At 43.0% G+C, this 18,563-nt stretch overlaps 7 protein-coding genes across 7 annotated transcripts; 5 read left to right on the plus strand and 2 right to left on the minus strand.

Annotated features, from left to right (window-relative positions):
• The first annotated feature begins 1,188 nt into the window (after nucleotides 1–1,188).
• On the plus strand, nucleotides 1,189–3,164 carry BYT42DRAFT_563773 (transmembrane amino acid transporter protein-domain-containing protein). The gene is made up of 4 exons (XM_051567642.1): nucleotides 1,189–1,667; nucleotides 1,732–1,832; nucleotides 1,901–2,337; nucleotides 2,449–3,164. Exons 1-4 carry the CDS (start codon nucleotides 1,286–1,288, stop codon nucleotides 2,849–2,851), a joined length of 1,323 nt encoding a protein of 440 aa, XP_051425516.1. The 5' UTR covers nucleotides 1,189–1,285; the 3' UTR covers nucleotides 2,852–3,164.
• Nucleotides 3,165–4,181: 1,017 nt separating this feature from the next.
• On the plus strand, nucleotides 4,182–5,789 carry BYT42DRAFT_592880 (uncharacterized protein; the record flags this gene model as incomplete). Its single annotated transcript, XM_051570653.1, has 5 exons — nucleotides 4,182–4,287; nucleotides 4,409–4,735; nucleotides 4,781–4,837; nucleotides 5,096–5,520; nucleotides 5,595–5,789. The coding sequence occupies 5 exons, from the start codon at nucleotides 4,182–4,184 to the stop codon at nucleotides 5,787–5,789; spliced, it is 1,110 nt and encodes a 369-aa protein (XP_051425517.1).
• A 589-nt stretch (nucleotides 5,790–6,378) lies between these two features.
• Nucleotides 6,379–7,441, minus strand: BYT42DRAFT_603796 (uncharacterized protein). Its single transcript, XM_051571082.1, has 2 exons — nucleotides 7,045–7,441; nucleotides 6,379–6,983 (listed from the first exon to the last, which is right to left on the minus strand). The coding sequence occupies exons 1-2, from the start codon at nucleotides 7,346–7,348 to the stop codon at nucleotides 6,424–6,426; spliced, it is 864 nt and encodes a 287-aa protein (XP_051425518.1). The 5' UTR covers nucleotides 7,349–7,441; the 3' UTR covers nucleotides 6,379–6,423.
• Nucleotides 7,442–9,563: 2,122 nt separating this feature from the next.
• BYT42DRAFT_633482 (uncharacterized protein) lies at nucleotides 9,564–11,019 on the plus strand (the record flags this gene model as incomplete). Its single annotated transcript, XM_051572472.1, is given in 6 exon segments — nucleotides 9,564–9,573; nucleotides 9,619–9,745; nucleotides 9,817–9,944; nucleotides 9,961–10,153; nucleotides 10,212–10,365; nucleotides 10,432–11,019. 6 exon segments carry the CDS (start codon nucleotides 9,564–9,566, stop codon nucleotides 10,654–10,656), a joined length of 837 nt encoding a protein of 278 aa, XP_051425519.1. The 3' UTR covers nucleotides 10,657–11,019.
• A 93-nt stretch (nucleotides 11,020–11,112) lies between these two features.
• On the minus strand, nucleotides 11,113–12,474 carry BYT42DRAFT_493291 (mitochondrial biogenesis AIM24-domain-containing protein; the record flags this gene model as incomplete). The annotated part of the gene is made up of 7 exons (XM_051564204.1): nucleotides 11,113–11,338; nucleotides 11,398–11,474; nucleotides 11,554–11,749; nucleotides 11,820–11,938; nucleotides 12,008–12,184; nucleotides 12,269–12,352; nucleotides 12,415–12,474. The coding sequence occupies 7 exons, from the start codon at nucleotides 12,472–12,474 to the stop codon at nucleotides 11,113–11,115; spliced, it is 939 nt and encodes a 312-aa protein (XP_051425520.1).
• Nucleotides 12,475–15,375: 2,901 nt separating this feature from the next.
• BYT42DRAFT_612504 (uncharacterized protein) lies at nucleotides 15,376–15,626 on the plus strand (the record flags this gene model as incomplete). The annotated part of the gene is made up of 2 exons (XM_051571637.1): nucleotides 15,376–15,510; nucleotides 15,561–15,626. The coding sequence occupies 2 exons, from the start codon at nucleotides 15,376–15,378 to the stop codon at nucleotides 15,624–15,626; spliced, it is 201 nt and encodes a 66-aa protein (XP_051425521.1).
• Nucleotides 15,627–17,326: 1,700 nt separating this feature from the next.
• On the plus strand, nucleotides 17,327–18,387 carry BYT42DRAFT_592883 (Cullin binding-domain-containing protein; the record flags this gene model as incomplete). The annotated part of the gene is made up of 6 exons (XM_051570654.1): nucleotides 17,327–17,421; nucleotides 17,584–17,879; nucleotides 17,947–18,029; nucleotides 18,097–18,138; nucleotides 18,195–18,275; nucleotides 18,340–18,387. The coding sequence occupies 6 exons, from the start codon at nucleotides 17,327–17,329 to the stop codon at nucleotides 18,385–18,387; spliced, it is 645 nt and encodes a 214-aa protein (XP_051425522.1).
• Between the last annotated feature and the right edge of the window lie 176 nt (nucleotides 18,388–18,563).

Consider the following 18,563-nt stretch of genomic DNA (forward strand, 5'->3'; position numbering starts at 1 on the left):
GTGAGTAGCGTCGGCTTTTTGCGTCCATGTGAAATTCATCGCGTTAGCCTAACAAGACATAGAAAAATAAAGGGAGATCGTCTTTACATATTAATGTTTTGCAGCTTAGCCTTCACATACATGTGAAAATCATCCTTAACAACGATGAGTTTGTTTGCGACAGATGCATGAATGATCGTGTAAATCAAATCAGCCCAATAAATATTGATAAGAAGTGGCTAAAACCATGGCAAGAAGAAAATGACGGATCATCATGATCGTGGCAATAAGGAGAAATCTGAGGCCAACATTTTTTTTTGAGATGGCTGTAGATTATTCCGTCCCTGGATTTCCACTTTCTGCATCTGTAGAGACATGTTGATTTCTGTCGGAATGGTGGTGGAAGCGGATGAAAGTTTTGACTCGGACTTATTTTTGTTTTATTAACGTCGACGCTATTCATTAATCGCCGTTTGTTTTGCGGAATTCATAACGTCGGGCATCCGATGATCCACGTTGAGCCATTTTTTTTTCTGGTTGCGAAACTTGGTTGGACATGAAAGAAAAAGAAAAAATGAAGAAAATAAGAGTGACCACAGATACACAATGGGCAATTTTCCCCCAATTTGTTCATGTGAGCACTGATGCGCGACCGAAATGGGATCTGTGGAAGCTTGTAGATGGACGAATGAGTATCATTGCATGTTTGAGAATGATATGAGAAATGATGACTCTGACCAATGATTGCGCAGTAGAGATTTCCCAGCAGAATGATGCCATCCCAATTTCCTCGTGCTACCCAATGTCGGCAGCTGGATTTACGATATGGATTCCGTTTTTCTGTTTGGAGCATAAAGAAATAATGCGGATCTCCAACCGCAGTGTGGCTTCCCCCTGGTTTTGGCAGCTGGAAACAATGACATGGATAAAGTTCAACCCTGTTTTTCCCTTTTTCAGGCATAGAGTTTTTTCTCCTCCCGGTTTCCATAATACATGTAGTAGAAAAAAAGGTAATGGCTGACAAACTGGGGGATAAAATAGCTGTATACAGATTGTACATCTTGGTGATTCATTTTTGGTGCAGGGTTTCATGTCTTTCAACAATCAGATTGAGATTTCATTTTTTTTTTCAAATTTTAGTTGTGATGACACGAATATCCAATAGGAATCCAGGATGGTTTTCCCGATATTTGCTTTTTATGGCAACCAACTATTTTTTTTCGTTTTCCTTTATATTCGTCGTTCTTGATTATCTCTCTCTCTTTTTATTTTCTACTCTCAGCTATATTTTCATCATCACATATCCATGATCCAAGGCCGCGTTTACAGATCGATTGAGGATCAAGTTGTCAGCGAGCCAGAGCTGCTGGATGCGTCGCGACCAGGGGCTGGCAACCGCAGTGTTTTTGAAGTCTCATTGAACATTGTCAATGCCACGGTAGGCGCCGGGGTGATTGGTCTTCCGTTTGCGCTGAAATTGGCCGGCTTTTGGTGTGGCCTGGCTCTATCGTGTTTCGTGGCAGGGCTTACTTATGCCGCCATCTATACATTGATTCTTTGCGGCCAACGAACCAGCATTTATAAATTTGCCGATTTAAGCGAATATGCCATGGGCCGTTTCGGATATCATATGTTGAACCTCATGGTATTCGTCCAATCGGCCGGCAGTTGTATCAGTTACTTTATCTGTAAGTAGAAGAGTCGAAGATATTTCGACAGACAGAAAACTCACGGCATCGATTTTTTTTGCAGTGGTAGCGGATACGCTTCCTGTTTTATTGGGGCTCTATTTTCCGCAATACCCTCATCTCGCTGACCGTCAATTAATTACCGTACTTGTATCCGTGATTGTCGTAAGTGTCATGGAGGCTGAAACTCTGACAAGGGTGATATTGATTCTTTGTGCGTCAATGCGTTTTAGATTTTTCCTCTCAATTTGTTCCGATCCATCGGTGCGCTGGCTCACTGGTCTGCGTTCTCGGTGCTTCTTTTACCAGTGATGATTATCAGCGTCCTTATTCGCGCTCCCGCTTACGCTCCTCAACACCAGGCTCCGTTATCAGGCATTGGCCAAGATCCCGTTGCCGCGATGGGCATCATGTCGTTCGCGTTTGTATGCTCCCAGGTCGCCTTTGATAACTTTTTGACGCAGAAGAACCAATCCGTGACGGCTTGGAGCTTAACGTCGGCGATATCCACCATGATGAGTTGGACGATTTCCATGTTGTTTGCCTTGTGTGGATTTTTAAGTTTCGGTAATGATGTCAGTCCAAACATCTTTCGAGATTTCCCTGTGGATGACAACGTGATCAACGTTGGACGGCTAGCACTGGGTCTTTCCATGGTTCTCACCGTACCGTAAGTTCTCATCATACATGAACTGGGCAATGCCCCTTTGTCTCTTGTTTTTAGGCAATGAAATCATCGTGACTCACCCGTTGTTTGTTCCTTTTTTATATATATATATAGAATGGCATTTTATCCTGCGCGCGATGCATTGCAAAAATCGTTGGGTTTCGAAACTGCGGATCGTCAGCCTAGTGCGTTGCAACATTACAGCGTTACTGTGGTCTTGTTTGCCATCTTTCTCTGTTTTGGTGTGAACGTGCGATCGCTTGGTAAAGTGTACTCACTTGTGGGAGGACTGTCGAGCTCGTTCCTTGCGTACATCATCCCTGGTTTCGCGTATATTGTTGTTTTTCACCCTGAATGGTTGAAGCGGGCCAGTTCACCGGAAATGTTGCCTTTGATTGGTGCAGAGAACCAAAAAGTTTATGCACGTCCCACGTGGTGGCTGGATGTTTGTGCCGTTACCCTTGTTCTTTTCGGTTCTATTGTTATGACATTCACAGCCATTTCCGCTTTCCAATAAGCGCTAGCAGGCTACCTGATCATTCACAACTACCTTTTTTTGGATTCATCTCTTCTCATTGTTCTCTGTATATATCCCATTGTTCCTCATATACCTTTGATCCTCTTTCTCTTGCTCCATATTCCCTCCTCACGATATCCTAATTTTTCAACTGCGACTTTTTTACTTCCTTCAATATTTATCAATGTCCATTGCTCCTTCCATTTAAGGGTGAAAAATTGATTTGATGCATCCATTCATCTTTTACTCTTTTTATCATTTTATTCATTCATATAAAAGGAAATAAAACAGCAATCAATGTTTTGATACTCACAAATGATTGGATACGCATAGCATTGCGTAAGATGACAATATTTAGATTTTGCGCAGTAAAATGGACGATTCCAATGCAGCAATAGGTATAAATGATCTACAGTATGCCAAAGCTGCCGCTTATCCAATGGGGAGCAAAATACTGTCTGTACACATGACTGAATATGCAAACGACATTTATCGCATAAATAAATGAAAACCCTTTACATGTTTGTTCTGTCTTTTATCAAGCTTGCCGATGGTGTGTATTCCCATTTCCAGGGATGCTCGTCGGCCATTTTCGATATGTTATGAATTGGTTGATGAATACGACAACAGCGGGGGTATCTTTTTGATTTAAACGAATTTTTTCTACAACTAATGTTCGTGGGAAAGCCAAATTAAGATCTGATGATAATCCAAGGCACGATGCTTGATAAAACAATTCTGATGATTGGGTCATTAAGAAACGCATTACAGAATAAAAGGTAGGATAGACATATCATATTGTATATAATTTGGTCTTGCATTTCTCACTCGATCGTACTCGATGCGTAGTGTTGAGGTAGCGCCTCAAGAAGATCAACAACCATTTTTCCTCTTTTTCTTTTTTCGTTCACGCGCCGTTTTTCATCAGCCGGTACAGTATAAGCCATACTTTGTTGGCGATCAATCGTAGAAAGGGCCGCTTTATAGAAAAAAAAAGAAGGTTAAAAAAAATAGAGGAGAAAAAGAAATCATCCGATGAAGGGTTATTGTGCCTTGATTTTTCGGTTCCTGGGCAAAGGCCATTTTTTCCATCGTGCTCGAAAATGAATCATGTGCTTTTTTTTTTCAACGGATGAAAATCAATTGAGATTCAGATTGGACCAGTCATATTGGCTGCTTTTGTCCTTCCCCCACTTTGCGCTCTTTTCCAGAACGGTTCCCAAACATAGGCTATTTCCCGCTTCTCCTGTATTAATCTATTGGCAAGAAAACAAAAAGATACCAAGATTCCGCCACTTTAAAAAAAAACTCTCTCTGTTATTCGTCCTGTATGAAGTACCACAGTTTCAAGGAAAAGTCATTTCAGGGATTAGTCTATTGCGATTATTGCGGGAAGCTTTTGTGGGGTTTGGCAAAGCAAGGTGTTCACTGTTCGGGTAAAAAGCTCACGGAGAAAAGCGGGGATATGGAATGTCTCAGGTACTAATCATGGACACGCGACGCGTCTCCTTGGTTTTCTATTGACTTGTGTAGAGTGCAACTACAGTTGTCATCAAGCATGTAGTGAAATGGTGGTGCAATGCCGTCCTTCACGGCGTCTAAGCCCGGATAGTCTTTCCGTCACTGACTCTGAAGCTGAGTCCGTCAGCAAATACTCCACGACGTCTCCGCGAGGATCGATCGATATCCCTCATCAACGACAACCGTCCATTCTCAATGTCATGGACGAAAGCAGTCGACCGGGTATCAAACGGTCGTCGACTATGACAAGTGAACATACCAAAGTAGAGGAACCTTTACGTTCTCCGACCGATATCCATTCTCGCCCTCTTTCCTCTTCCTCCGCCAAATCATACCGCAAAGCATTGAAGCAACATGTACAAAGTACCATTTTAACCCATTCATCCGTGGCCAACATGTTGGGTCCAGCCGATGCCGTTCTCAGTCCTCAAGCCACCGCCAAAGCATTCACTCGTCTCGTCGCTCGTTCAAGAGCTTTTTCCAATCTGAGTCAACTCACTTACGATATTTATGCGTGGCGTCGACCTCCGCTCTCAGCACTTTGTGTAGGCCTATGGATTTCCATGTGTAATTTATCACGCGATGATTTTTCTGCACCCAGGCCAAAATAGCTCATTATGTTTTTATTTTCCTTGTCCAACCTAGGTTTATCCCCAGCAACAGTGACCCTGCTGATACCTCCTTTACTCATCATTTTGCTGTACTTTACGGTGGGCATAAAAGAGACGTCGGCATCGCAAGCATTGATGCCAAGGTTTGATGAAAGTACGCCGGAATACTATGTCAATCTGGAGCGAACGCAGCAAATGATGCTGTTCTTGATTCGACTGTACGACAATCTGGCCTACCATTTACAACACGTCATCCTAAGTTCCACCATGTATCAATGCCTGTTATTGGGTACCGTGATAATCTCAATTTCGCTGATGTTTTTTGGCCGCTGGATCGTGCTGGCAGTGGGATTGATTGTCTTATTGAACAAAACATGGCTCGGATCATCCATCGAAGTTTTTACTTTGTTCCTTCTGGAACTCGTGCAAACTGTGGTGGAGTTGGTGTACCGAAAACCAGTTGCAGAGCGCAAGACAATGGAGATTTCGATTTACGAAAACCAACGTTGGTGGGCAGGTAGTGGCTACACACCCCAGGTAAGGTTGCCGAGTGCAATAAATAAAAAATAGAGGGATAAGAAAATGGAGTCTGACAACTTGCATCCGATCAGTTACTACGTTCGGAACGAAAATCATGGTCCAATATTACTGGCACCGAACCGTTTCCTAACAAAGATGAAATGCCACCACCGCCCAGTTATGAGTGGGCAGACGATGGTTGGAAGGTTGATACGACAGGTCCCTGGGCAGATGATCTTTTAGACATGGGTAAGCATTTTTGGATGATGGGGTGTATAATTTTGTAATGGTAAGAACTGACCCTTTTTTTTTCTTGATATTTTTTGACGGTCATCTTTGTTTTCTGCGGTAGTGGTAAGTGTAAATCAAATGATGAGACCATGGAAAATCGGACCATTGATGGATTTTCTGAATTTTTTAGATTGTGATTGAGTGTGACGAGAATGGTTGGGTGTACTCGGACCACAAATGGCAGAATCCCCGATCGCGTCCAGAATCGCTGACTGGACGAGCCGCAACAGTTGCGGGCGGAGAACGCAATCTAGAAAATAATCGAGCATTGACCCGTCGACGGCGATGGTGCAGGCAAGCACGCCCGATCACTAGCACCAAAAAGGCCTAATCTTTCTTTCCCTCACCCTCTTGACGTTCCTGAGTTCCTGCGTTCCTTGTATTCCTCTATGTTTGATCCTCTTTTTTGATTTTGAAAAACAAAGCCAACATAATGTTATTCTTTATTTTTCATTGACTTAAATCATAAAAAGCAAGATAAAAGGAAGAAATTCGAGTTTTTTTTGTTTAAAAAAGGGAATGCAGATATTTACAAAGTATTGAATTTGGCTTTTTCCTTGGCTTTGGTTTTTTTTTTTTTTTTTTTGGTGAACGCTCAGCGTATCACCTCAAATGTTTTTACAAAAAGTTTTAGATGGTATCTTCGAACAAGAGATCCGTGTAGATATTGCTGACCAGGGTGTCGATACGGTCGTCAAACTCGGATGCCAATTCGATACGGATCGCATCAATGTAAACTTGTAACATGTCGGAGGCTTCAGAAGACGACACATCGGATAGATCCCTTTCTTCTTTTGGAGTGGTATCACGGTTGCCGAACCATTGACCAAGATTGGTGAACCAGGACAAACGATGGCTGGCATGGCTGTCGCTGGTGGAGGCTTCACGTTCTTGTTGGCATGTTTGTATATCCTTGGCAATTTGTTGGTGGAGGGCGTACTGGTCCATGACTTGCCACAACGATTGCTGGATATCTTGTTTCAAAGACTGCAAAGAAGAGACCAGCTCGTTTTGCTCGCTCCATTCATCCCGTTCCCGAAGTGTGCCCAGCACCACCTCGGGATGATCGCCTTCAGGCCATCGCACAGGCAACCACTCCGATACCGCTGGATCGACCGAGGTAAAGATACGGTTGTTCAGTTCGTTGAGACGACTAGCGATAAATCCTGGCATCTTCATCATGCAAGTTTCTATTGACAAAACGGTTCAATGAGATAAAAGTGGACGTGATCATTACTTCTTAAAACTTACCATGCATGCTGACAAAGCCAAGACGAGCCGCTTGGGGTCCAAGGAGTTTGGTCAACTGTTGTCGATCGCGCAGCGACCGGGACAGTCCCAATAAAAGATCTTCACTTTGTGTACTCAGTACGTCATCGACAATGTTTTCGTAATAGGTCTGGATGTTGTCTCGCACAGCGAATTCACTTGTCAACGGCCAATCGTCTTCGATGGACTGGACGGTTTGTTGGCGTGCGCCCACAGGAAGGGTGGCAACCATATTTCGTCCCACCATGCACAGCAGTAATATGGACCAAAACAGAGAAGATATCATGATGAAAATGTATGTGTTTTTGATCTCTTTGACCAGCAAAAAAGATGTGAAGGGAAGAGTATAAAAAAAAAAGATGAGTTTTGTTGTTGCAGTGGAAAAGAACGGTGGAATGAGCAGTGTAGCGAACTTTTTTTTATAGGGCTAGATGGTCACTAGCGCACAGAGAATGCTCATGACAATGGTTGCACAAATTGGATGGCAACACAAAGATGGATTGGTGAGTGATGATTTGTTACGGCAGTGATTGACGGTTTGGACACGATGGATTTCCAATGACATGGCTCCATTTTAAGGTTCTACACCTTTTTTCAAGTTCCACGGCCACTAAAATGAAAACTTTTTAGTGTGTCGTTAATCCAAGTTTTTTCCTGTTGCCTTTCTGATTTGTCTTTTGATAAAATGTCGCCAGCTGAGTCATACAACGGGGTTCTATCGGCTGCATTTTCGAAAAAAAAAAGACAGCGAGGGATGAAAAGGCGATTCATGCAATGGGCAAAAAAGACGGGGGTTCTTTTTTTTTTCTCGTAACGGAAGCAATCAATCATTAAGCTCCTTCATCCGATGTTGGCGGATACTGAATCCCAAATTTCTTCGTGTTCCGTTCCGAACAAAGGACAGATGAAAAATTCTTGGCTCACTCTACTGTACAGAAATGTTGTTCGCAAAACAAAGAGTTGTAGTATCTCTCTGATATATACCATGTTCTAAACCAGAATATACAATCGTTTGCATTGAATGGTTATGCACAAGTAAAGTGCCAACGAAAGAGAAGAACGAGCCGCATGTTGACCCAGTGCACCTGACCTGCCGCATTCCAGTTTGAGGGTCGGTGCAGTTCAAGGTTACACTCCGACATGGACGATCAATGTCGTTCCGCAGCTCGGCTGTCATCAATGAGGACCTTCAAAGTTTCGTACAACTTGTGTTTTTATTGTTCACTTGCAGGATAAAGATATGGTAATAGTGGACGGGCCCGTTATCCGTCGGAAGGCTGGAAAGGACATTATTCGGTTGAAAGCTCATTGTTCGAGATTTTCTTCGGAGCATCAATGGGTTTTCCTGTCCGTAATTGGTGGGTGGTGCAAACAAGGTTGCATTGACGAGTTAGGAAAGGGTGGTTGAGTCGCCGCCCCATGGCTTTCAAATCCAGGGATGCCCATGCGGTTGCTGGATGTCCATCAAGCCAGATAGTCTCAGCCCATTAGCCTTTTTTATTTTGTTTTTCTCAGGACACGGAACCATCACGGAGCCATCACGGAGCCAACACGGAACCACGTCGGAAAGGTGGCAAAAGAAGGCATTTTTCCCATTATTTGAATTGAGCAGCAGTTACCGTGTCCAGATAATTAAACGAAGCTAAAGCTCCCAAAAAAGGGGGGGGGGGAAGAAATGATGGGACGGGTGATTTTTCTTTCCACACTGCATCCGTACCGCGGTGATGCTTATTTTTGCCAACAGAAATACCAGAGTAAGATAATGAAACAAGGCATCAACATCTTATCATCGGCCACTGCAGTGATAATCTGTAGATCAAGGATACAGGAACCCGTGGATATCAATAATTTTTTTTCTACCTCAGGGACCTTGATTAGCCGTTGTATTACTGGATATGCACCATTATATGGAAGCCCATTTGTGCAATTTTAATGACTTGACATTCGGCATGCCTTCGCCGACAGTTTGTATGGACCAGCGCGGATTAAGCGAGCGCAAATAATGTTTATAGGGATTGTTTGGTTGCATCACGACAAACATGCTGTGAAAAAATTGGGAGTGGGCCGAGCAAGTGCACACAAATAGGCGTGTGCCGGAACGGTCTTCTCTTCTTCAAGCTCGCTCATGATATGATAACTCTAAGCTTTTTACCAGTAGAAAAAGTTAGCCATTCCCAAGTGTCGTTCGATATGGCTGTGTTTTGAAACATGGGTTGCCAAGGAACCAGCTTTGCCCACACGATCAGTTGGACATGACATTTGTCATACTGTAAATACAGTCGTCATATTATTCTCATCGAGTAAATAAACACAACGTGGTTATCGCTTTTTGCCATTGTTGCTGATTCGCATACATGTTTGTCCTATTGATTGCTGATTCCTTGGCAATAGGATCGTCGTTTGGCAGTTCACGGTCACAAAAATAATGTAGGACCTTGAAAGATGCCGTATTTGATCACTGAGCTGATTTTTTTCTTGAGCCTTGAACATACAACAACGCCATGGATGACGGTATGAATACACAAAAGCACTGTTAATTATGACCTGTTGTTCAAGCTTCTTATTTGTCTGCAGAAACCGTACTAAAAACAAGATTGGCCATTGATGATCGACCTATCAAGAACCTGGAAAAGAAAATCAACCACTGGTTGGCCACTTTAGCCACTGAACCCATCGATGTCGCGTACGTCTTATCTCGATGGATAATACTTTTTCTTAGTCAAGTATTAACCGAACTTGTTTGTTTTGTAATAGTCAATATAGTTACGAAACGTTGCTCGTCCAAATTGCTTCGTATCAGACCAACATTGACCGATTAGCGCCCATTCAACAAGTTAATAACGAGGATGTCCAACGGTATGCTTCAATGGTGGATCATACAGGTAAAGCGCTTAACAGTAAGGCAGGTTCATGATTTCGGTATTCAAAGGCCCAATTTTCGAATAGTCAAAGCGGTGGAGCGGACTCGAGTGGAAATTAAAGGCCTGAAAGAAGAATTATCCAAAGCGCAGAAAATTCGAGACAACAAGCTGGAATACGACAAGGTGGCTCGCGAAATCATGAAATTACAAACACGGGATGAATATCACAAGTAAGTCTAACCCGCCTAACAATTCATGACTATATTCATACGCTGACATCTCAAATAGATCCATTGCTCAATTGCAAAAGGATATCGATATGTTGAAACAAGAAAAGATTAAACGTGAAGGCGCTTTTGAATCTCGCAAACGCAATTTGGCAGCTCTGATCGATACCACGAAACAGCTGCAACGGACAGTCGAAGAAGAACGTGCCATGAGTGTAAGTCGAGGCTCGTTTGGTTTCTTTTTCTTTCTTTCTTGATATCTTATGCTTCCGTCTTTGTAGCATGAATCTCAAAAGATGTTGATGGATATGGATCGAGGCTACGAATCTTCGGACGACGAAGAGGAACAATCAGTCTCGCCTACTACTGCAGACGATTCCAAACAATCACATCGCTTTAAAGAACGAAACGACGAAGATGACGAAGGTGATGATGGGGATGAAGAAGAAGGCATGGTTATGGATACCGACGAAGGTGCGGTGATCATCGACAAAGACAATGCATAGACTGTTTTTTTTCTCTATTTTTTGGTTTGCATCCATTTCAAAAGTCATTTTGCAAGTGGCATCACAGTTTTCTTGTATGAAATTCCGCCGGTGCAACGTGCAGATCGTCACATCCATCTCTCCCACTAAAGCATGTTCTGCTTCAACGAATGTATCTCTCCTTTTGGCTCTCACGGTGCCGGTTTGTAAAAAAGAAATCAATTGCAATAAATATTACCACTCTGTTTCCAATTTTTATCTCAAAAAAGCGCCTCGCAATTTGTATCAATGAGTGACCATATTCGAATATGTAAATGACAGCCATCGTCCCAAGGATTACTCGCGTGCATGGAAAAATTTTGGTTCAGCAGGAATTGAATGGCGGTTCAACAATGAATGAGAAAAAGCTGGAGGAGGGGTTGGTTTCTTGTCTTGTTTTTTCTTTCTTTGTTATTCATGTATTCGAATTTATACTGGTTATTTGCGTGCTTTCGAGACAAACTCGACATGACCATCATTTCCGATTTCTGCATAGTACGAGGGTTTGCCATTGACGGATTTTTCATTGGCATAGCCAGGATGAGGTTTAGATTTAGGTGCAACGGAGGCTGTCTCGGATGCTGAGGCGGCCGGTGAGGGGAATAACCCGGCTTGTTCAAAAATCTGTGCTGTGGAATCGTTGGCAGCGGCCACCGCGTTCAATCTACAAAATAATGAGTAAACAGCAAGCCAACCAACGCGTTTTCACAGCAAAATACATACAATCTCGATTTTTCAAAGAACGGCTCTACACGGGACGCCAAGTAAAAATCACCAGGACCCTTTAACTTGACCAAATCCTAATATTATTGTATTGACATTGTTGGTTTAGTCCATTGTTCGGCTGTGTTGTTTCCATGATTTATCTTGGAATCTTACCGGAGCGCCCAAGATATAGTTGCGTAAGCCTTGGACGATGCGGTGAAGATATTGCAGCTTGGGTTGAAGCGAGGGACTGTCGACAATGTTTCTTACAACGGTGTATCTTCTTAACGGGCTGCGTGGAGACGGAATCACTGGATTGGAAGGATTTAATCGCGTAGGGAAAGTACGGCGATCCCACATGATCAGATTTCTAAGGGTCCAAGGTCAATCCTTGTCGCTCGTTTTTGCCGTGCCTGTCCTTCCTTCCCTTCCTTTCTTACCTTGGATTGGCGAGGTATTCTTCTCCGGCCGCCATGTTGACTCGATACAAACCACCGTAATGGGAGATAGCAATGGTGCCAGGACCCGAAACCATATGCACCAGTTTGTTCACGATGCCCTAATAAATAGCGGCCTTGTCATTAATCTTCAACTGAAGGCTGGCTTTTGTCTCGTACGGTCCACTTACCGTATCCCACGATTTGATGTTATCCAATGCAAGATTCAATGTCACTTTATCGGTCTTTGCTAAAAATGCATCTCTGCGCAGCACATATTTCGTGCTTCCTTTGAGCTGAATGACGGCAATCTCACCCATGCGGGTCGGAGCCAACAACAGATCGCCCGCGGTCGATTTGGTAGCATACTGTGAAATTTATTATGGATCTCCCATCGTCAGCAAAGAAAAATCAAATACCCATCCGCTGCTTTTTTGTTTTCGTATATCTACCTTTTGGAAAAACATGGCGTCTCCAACCAGCTTCTTACCAATAGCCTTTACAGTCGAATCATCCAATGCAAGCTTCGACGATACCTAAACAATATACCCCACGTCAAGTGGCGATCTTTTTTTCTAATTCCCAGAATGATAATTACCTTACTGGACGATCCTACAGCGGTTCCGGTGGCTGCAATGATCTCGGTCTCGGGAGGCATCTATCATAAAGTGGTGTCTGGATTGAACCTTGCCCCACTGGCGTCGCATGTCAAAAAAGTGCACACTCCTTCTTACCTTGATTAACAAAGCAGAGCCTGTGTGGAAAGAATGCATCGAGTCAGTAAACAGACACATATCGCTTTTTTTTCAAGGTGTCCTACCAACACCGGGGGAAATCACTTCAAAGGAAGGCTCGGCTTTCATCTCTTCGGGCGACGCGGTATCTAGGAAACACACGGACAACGATTAGCCAGGTAATTGTATTGGATTCCATGAAGGCCAAAAACACCCACCATCCCCGACGGAAGAGATGCTGCTTGAGATGGAACTCTTGTGAATGGTGGTGGGTTGAAAAGAATCCAAGGATCGATCGACATTGTGGGCGGTAGTTGGCTCGGTAGGTTGCTTTTGGAACCGTTTAAAGTTAAAGGACAAGCCGACATAAGACCGGGTGCCACGAGCCGCCGTCAGTCGAGTAGCTACTGGCACCGAAATAAAAAGACTTCGGTGCATTTTCCGGAATCAAAAGAGGACCAAGAAAAAAACGGAAAGGGAAAAAATGCGTCCAGAAAAATAGACAAGTCTCAGTGCGGAGGAAGGGAAGGCGGGGGGGGGGTTGTTGCGGGCAGGTGGTTTCGCCTATAATTCTAAGCCGCCCGTACCGCGCGTCCTCCCCGCAGACACAAGCAAACACACACAAACATATAAGACTCTTTCAATCCGCTTTAAATAGAAAATAAAATGCGCTCAACGACAAGAATAAAAATCATATTGCAATGAAAAATAAGTTCGCTTTGGTGAAAAAATCAATTTATTTGATGGCAAGAACAACATTAGTGCTGTACGAAAAGTAAATTCGTCTGCTGATAAATCAATGTCTCTTTGTTGCCAAAAATGATCTGCAGCACACACTTTCACTGTGTGGATGTATAAAAAGGGAGCTTCATGTCTCATCTTTCTTTTATTTATTTTTTCCCACAAATTTTACACAGAAGCAACTTTGAATATGACCAAGCCTGAATGACATAATCGCAACACCAGTCGGTCCCGGTGGAACAGGAAACCCCTTTCCTTTACAGTGCCCTGGCAAAATTTTTTGTAATCCCGATAAATTTGTTGACTTCCCTAATGTCTTTTCATCTTTCAGTTCAGTTTTCTCGGAAAATAAAAGAAATAATAGTCAAATAAATTGCAAGGAAGCAAAAATCATGACTCGGTCCTTTATTGGCGGGGAGTGTGGGCGTTCTCGTCATATTACATTGGCCTGCGTAATCCTGGTGGGAAAATGCGCTGAAACTGACGACTTTGTTCATCAAAAAGAAGAGGCCATCTTCATTAGGATGACTTCTGTTTTCAATAAAGTGTATAATACGAGTTGGTTTAACCAGTCATGCACCACGTCTTTGCCAAAGCTATGTGCACCTGTGTATCCGACCAGCCGATATATGAACACTTGAGAATAAAGATCTCTCTCTAACAGTATCTGAGACCTACTTCATGCAGCTATTTCATGCAATGGGGCCACATTCTCTTATCAAAGGATAAATATGACGTGAAGCGATGAGAAAAGACACAGGGCGTCTTTTTCCTGCTTCATTATTGGACAATAAAGGTTTAGCTACAGTACGAGGGATCGCCTCTTTTTCCATGTCTATAAAAGACGACGCATCTTCCATCCATTTTTTTTCCTCTTCATCGCACATCTATTTTCTTTTTTCTTGCGCAAAACTATACATCTATCGCGATATATTTTTCATTGCTTATTCTTATCCACATTGCTCAAATCAACTATCCTGTACGTATACTCATGATGACTACAACTGTGCTATCAACGACTGAACCTCCACAAATAGCTCAAATGGCTTTTCTTTTTTGAATGTTATGCCGGATCACTCACTCGCTTTGTGTAATTCTACTGTGTAGTTTAGATAACTGATGAACAAAGCCCATGCCTTGGCGGTGTGCGATGACGGCTCCAGCAATGCGGTGACAACAGTTTTTTTGTAAGTAAAAACAAAAGAAGAGTAAGTGTGGCTTGTCTAATGCATCCATTTTTTGGGGGGGGGGGGGTATGTCTTTGTCCTTTGGTTTTCTCTCTTATTTGATTACTTAAAACAACATTACCTTGTCTAAAAAAAATTTTTACCCAGATTTTTTTCAATTAAACTGTACAATACTATGCGCACGTCCGTTCTCTCGTTGTTCGTTTCCTCCGGTGTCACTGTATTGTTGCAATTCTTTTTATATTTATCAGAACACTTAACAAGCCGTACACCTGGTGTGCAATAGATGCCGCCTGCCACCGGAGGCCGCCCTCTTACATTGAGCGACTTTCGTCAGACACAGAGCCTAACGCATACACGGCATAACCTGGGCGAGAACTCCTGACGGAACTTTGGTATATTAATGACAACCTTATGGCATCCCTTACGTCGTGATTTGTTTCTGAACACGCGCAAAGCAGCACTGATTGACCCCCTCAGTTCCATCCCGCCCAGGCTATGATAGATCTAGAAAGATGTGTGGGTATGTTGGGTATTAAAAAAAAATGAGTTAGTAAGCTCTCTGATTGATTCAAATTCGTCAAGATATTTTACCTTGGTTATTTGAGTTTTCAATAGCCATTGATCGCTTGACATGACTTGGATTATATGACATTGAAAAATTTTTGAATTAGTATACGTTTATTACATCATAGCAAAGGAAAAGAAATTGGACTTGCCTTTTAACCAAATGGTGTACCGGAAAAAAAGAGATGATACGGACCGCCAGGTAAGCTTCTTCTTCGATGCGGAAAATAAGATTGCTTCCAGGGACAGTTAAGCGATGGATCGGTGGTGCCGACTCTGCAAAAGGAAAACTCAGAAACAGTGTCTGCGCGCCCAATACCCGGTCTTCCAATGGTCTCCAGAGATTCAAGTGAAGTAGCAGCTTTGAAGCAGCGTGTGGCAGTTCTCAAGCGACTGGTCGCTGAAGGAGACCATCCAAAGAAACGCTCCTCTGTCACTATCGATCATGCTGACTATAAGCTGAGAGTAAGCAGTGATCCAATCCGCTGATAAGAATCACTGACCGTTTCAAACAGAGGCTTATTCGTAAGCACTACGAAGCAGATTTTGCAGACAACCCGGATCTGCTTCGACTTGAATAAATTCGTCTTTGAGGGGCCGAATACGAAGGTCGTAGAGCCTTGCAGGATTACATCGCCAACATTTCCAGCGATGAAAGGGACCCTGACTGAACTCCCGAATCTGTATACTCAAAGTGCCGCAATTACTTGAATGGGCTGCGAAGCAAGGCGAAGAAAAGCGCAGAAGACTTCAAGAACGAAAGTCGCATCAATGCTGCCCGGAAAAAACGGGATCGTGTTAGTGTTCGAAACGATACAATCAAATTAAGAATATATGACTAACCTGAGTATTGTGTAGAGATGCCAAGCCCGGCTCAATGCCTTCAGGACACACGAAGGTCTAACTACATCTTTCCCTGGGCCTGGAAAGCTCCTCGACAAGCAATTGATGTCTGACGAGGAGAATTCCATAAATTGTATAATTTTTAGTGTCCTCTTTGTTCGTGATTCCTTTTTTTTGATAATTTAATTGTCGACTCACAGTAAAAGATCTGATGAAAGAGATGAGAATAAATTATCCTTTTCCGGGCGAAAAAAAAAACCAAGAAAGTCTATCCCCACGCCCAGTCAATAAATTGTTGACGCGATCATCCTTGTTGCAGCGAGTCTTGTAAAGAAGTAAATTGAGTGTGAATCGAGCGAGTTAATCTTGCTAACGAATTTTGAGCCCGGAGCTAGTTTAACCACCATTTTGCTTGTATTTAGAGAGAGTTTATATCCATGGTGTCATAAGAACTCTTGCGATTCGTACTGCCGCACACTCCTTCTACTTACAGGCCGCCACATACAAGTACCATACGTATCAATTGGGCAAAGAAACGCTTTCTGGTGAACCTCACCACAATCAAACCGCGGTTTAAAGATGTAGATAATGACTATGAAGCCGCTGAAAAAAATCTGGCGAATAATGACGAACAAATCTTCGAAAAAAAAACTATGTAATAAACCAGAAAACAAATGGATTGGGGTTATTGCCACGAACAATTGCTGCCAAAACCGAAAGTCATCAAATACAAGATCCTGAGGCGTTGCGTGTGTAATACAGCAATTACCCCAAGAGACGACTACCAGATACTTCTTTTCATTTTTACTGTATTATTTTCTCTCTTATTCCTCGGCATTTTCCATCCTTACTATGCCTTCTCTGCCTGGTGGAGCCTGAACCTGCCGGTTCTCCTTACCTTTTGTTTTTCTTCTCCGGTCCTTCCTATGCTATTATAGCTTGCATCTTTCATGGTCTCTGGTGGACCCTCTGGCAATTTATTTTTGACGCGACCCCATTCCAATCGATCATATCTGCTACTCTATTCAATTTCTCAATCTGAGTGAAATCGCTCAGGTTTAATTTTCCAGTAACTGTTCCTACGGGAATTGAAACCCCGTTCTTGGCCGAGCCGCTCTTCCTGACGGCTCGCCTCAAATAAAATTTTGGACCAATGGTCCGTTACCAATTCTCCCTCGACTTTTATAAACGCCGACAGCCACCTTTGTCAGTGTGAAAGGCCATGTCGTTTCTAGTAGGTTCATCAGGCCAGACTCTAGGCACACAGACACACTGTAGCTCACTGCAATATTCAGAATTCTCCATCCTCTACCAATGACCAAAAGCGGCTCGTTCGAAACCTCTCTGAGCTGGCTCATATCAGGTCATACATCGGTTTCCCACGTATAATCCTAAATCACGGCAACTCGACCGATTGTGCTGACTCTTTGTGCTATATATGCATAGTGACCGTGAAGCTGTCCGATTACTAAAAGGCTGCAACTGGGACCTGAATGTTGCCCTCAATGTCTTTTACGAATCTCGACCTCAATCGTTTGCCGTGAATATCCCACAAATACAAGAGTTGTTCGACCGCTACCAAGGTAAGTGACGCGCTCGGCTAGTCGATATGCATAGATGGTCGTTGCGACGATAGTTTTTGGGTTGCGTTGCGAATTCTTTCTAATGCGGTGGTTTCGAAACAACAAAAGATAGCGATAACCGTCAACATATTTCGGTGGATGGGACCATGCGATTATGCGAGGATCTCGAGATTGATCCAACTCAGCTTGAATTTCTGATTATATCCTACTATCTTGGATCCGAGCGGATGGGCGAGTTTGAACGCGACCGTTTTGTACAAGGCTGCATGAAATTGCAGTGTGATACCCTTGAGAAGCTACGCGCCAGTATTCCCTTTCTCAAGAACAATCTGCACAATCACGACAATTTCCGAGATCTGTATTGTTATGCATTTCTCTTTGGACGACAAACAGGACAAAAAAATATGTGTAGGTTGATTACAAAGACTTCCATTCTATCCACGAACCATATCGATGACTCATGTTTTTTCTTTAGCACTGGAAGCAGCGATTGAACTGTGGCGGCTACTGCTTGGTGATCAATACTCCATGCTGGGAATATGGATTCAGTTTCTTGAAGTGAGCAGACATCACTGAGGTTCAATGTTTCGATTACAAATGACACTCATGAGCATTGATTATGTAGGAAAACCACGGCAAAGCTATTTCACGCGATACTTGGAATCTGGCAAGTGAGACGAACAATATGATTTAATGAATTGTCGTGCTGATAGGTTGTCATAGTTTTACGAATTCATTAGCCAGCCCAATCTGGATCTCACAAAGTATGACGCCGAAGGCGCTTGGCCTATTCTCATTGATGAAGTAAGTTTGGTATTGGTTATAGAAAAAGTATGGAGATGGCTTACATCTGGAGATGCTTGGATAGTTTGTGCAATATTGTCTGGATAAAGGCGTCACAGGTTCAACCTCTTGAATGTATATAAAAAAAACTCAAACTCCATCCCTTCTAACGACCCTCTATTCAAGCTTCGGAAATGTTTGTAATGTATTAAGGAATGAAGGGATCAATGGGGCTATTGTACGGCAAGTTATGCCCATGTAGTGTCTTAGTGGATGATGATTGTGATTTTGTGTGATCGCTTTGGATCT

The sequence above is a fragment of the Radiomyces spectabilis genome (genome assembly GCF_025331425.1).
Source record: "Radiomyces spectabilis strain NRRL 2753 chromosome Unknown BYT42scaffold_4, whole genome shotgun sequence".
Taxonomy (NCBI): domain Eukaryota; kingdom Fungi; phylum Mucoromycota; class Mucoromycetes; order Mucorales; family Radiomycetaceae; genus Radiomyces; species Radiomyces spectabilis.

Bases quoted from the DNA above. Each gene is read 5' to 3' on its own strand.
- BYT42DRAFT_563773 (XM_051567642.1), top strand. From the start codon at position 1,286: ATGATCCAAGGCCGCGTTTACAGATCGATTGAGGATCAAGTTGTCAGC. The intron at 1,833-1,900 runs GTAAGTGTCATG...AATGCGTTTTAG, and splicing joins TACTTGTATCCGTGATTGTC to ATTTTTCCTCTCAATTTGTT. The intron at 2,338-2,448 runs GTAAGTTCTCAT...ATATATATATAG, and splicing joins TCCATGGTTCTCACCGTACC to AATGGCATTTTATCCTGCGC.
- BYT42DRAFT_603796 (XM_051571082.1), bottom strand. From the start codon at position 7,348: ATGATATCTTCTCTGTTTTGGTCCATATTACTGCTGTGCATGGTGGGA. The intron at 6,984-7,044 runs GTAAGTTTTAAG...TTTTGTCAATAG, and splicing joins TGGCTTTGTCAGCATGCATG to AAACTTGCATGATGAAGATG.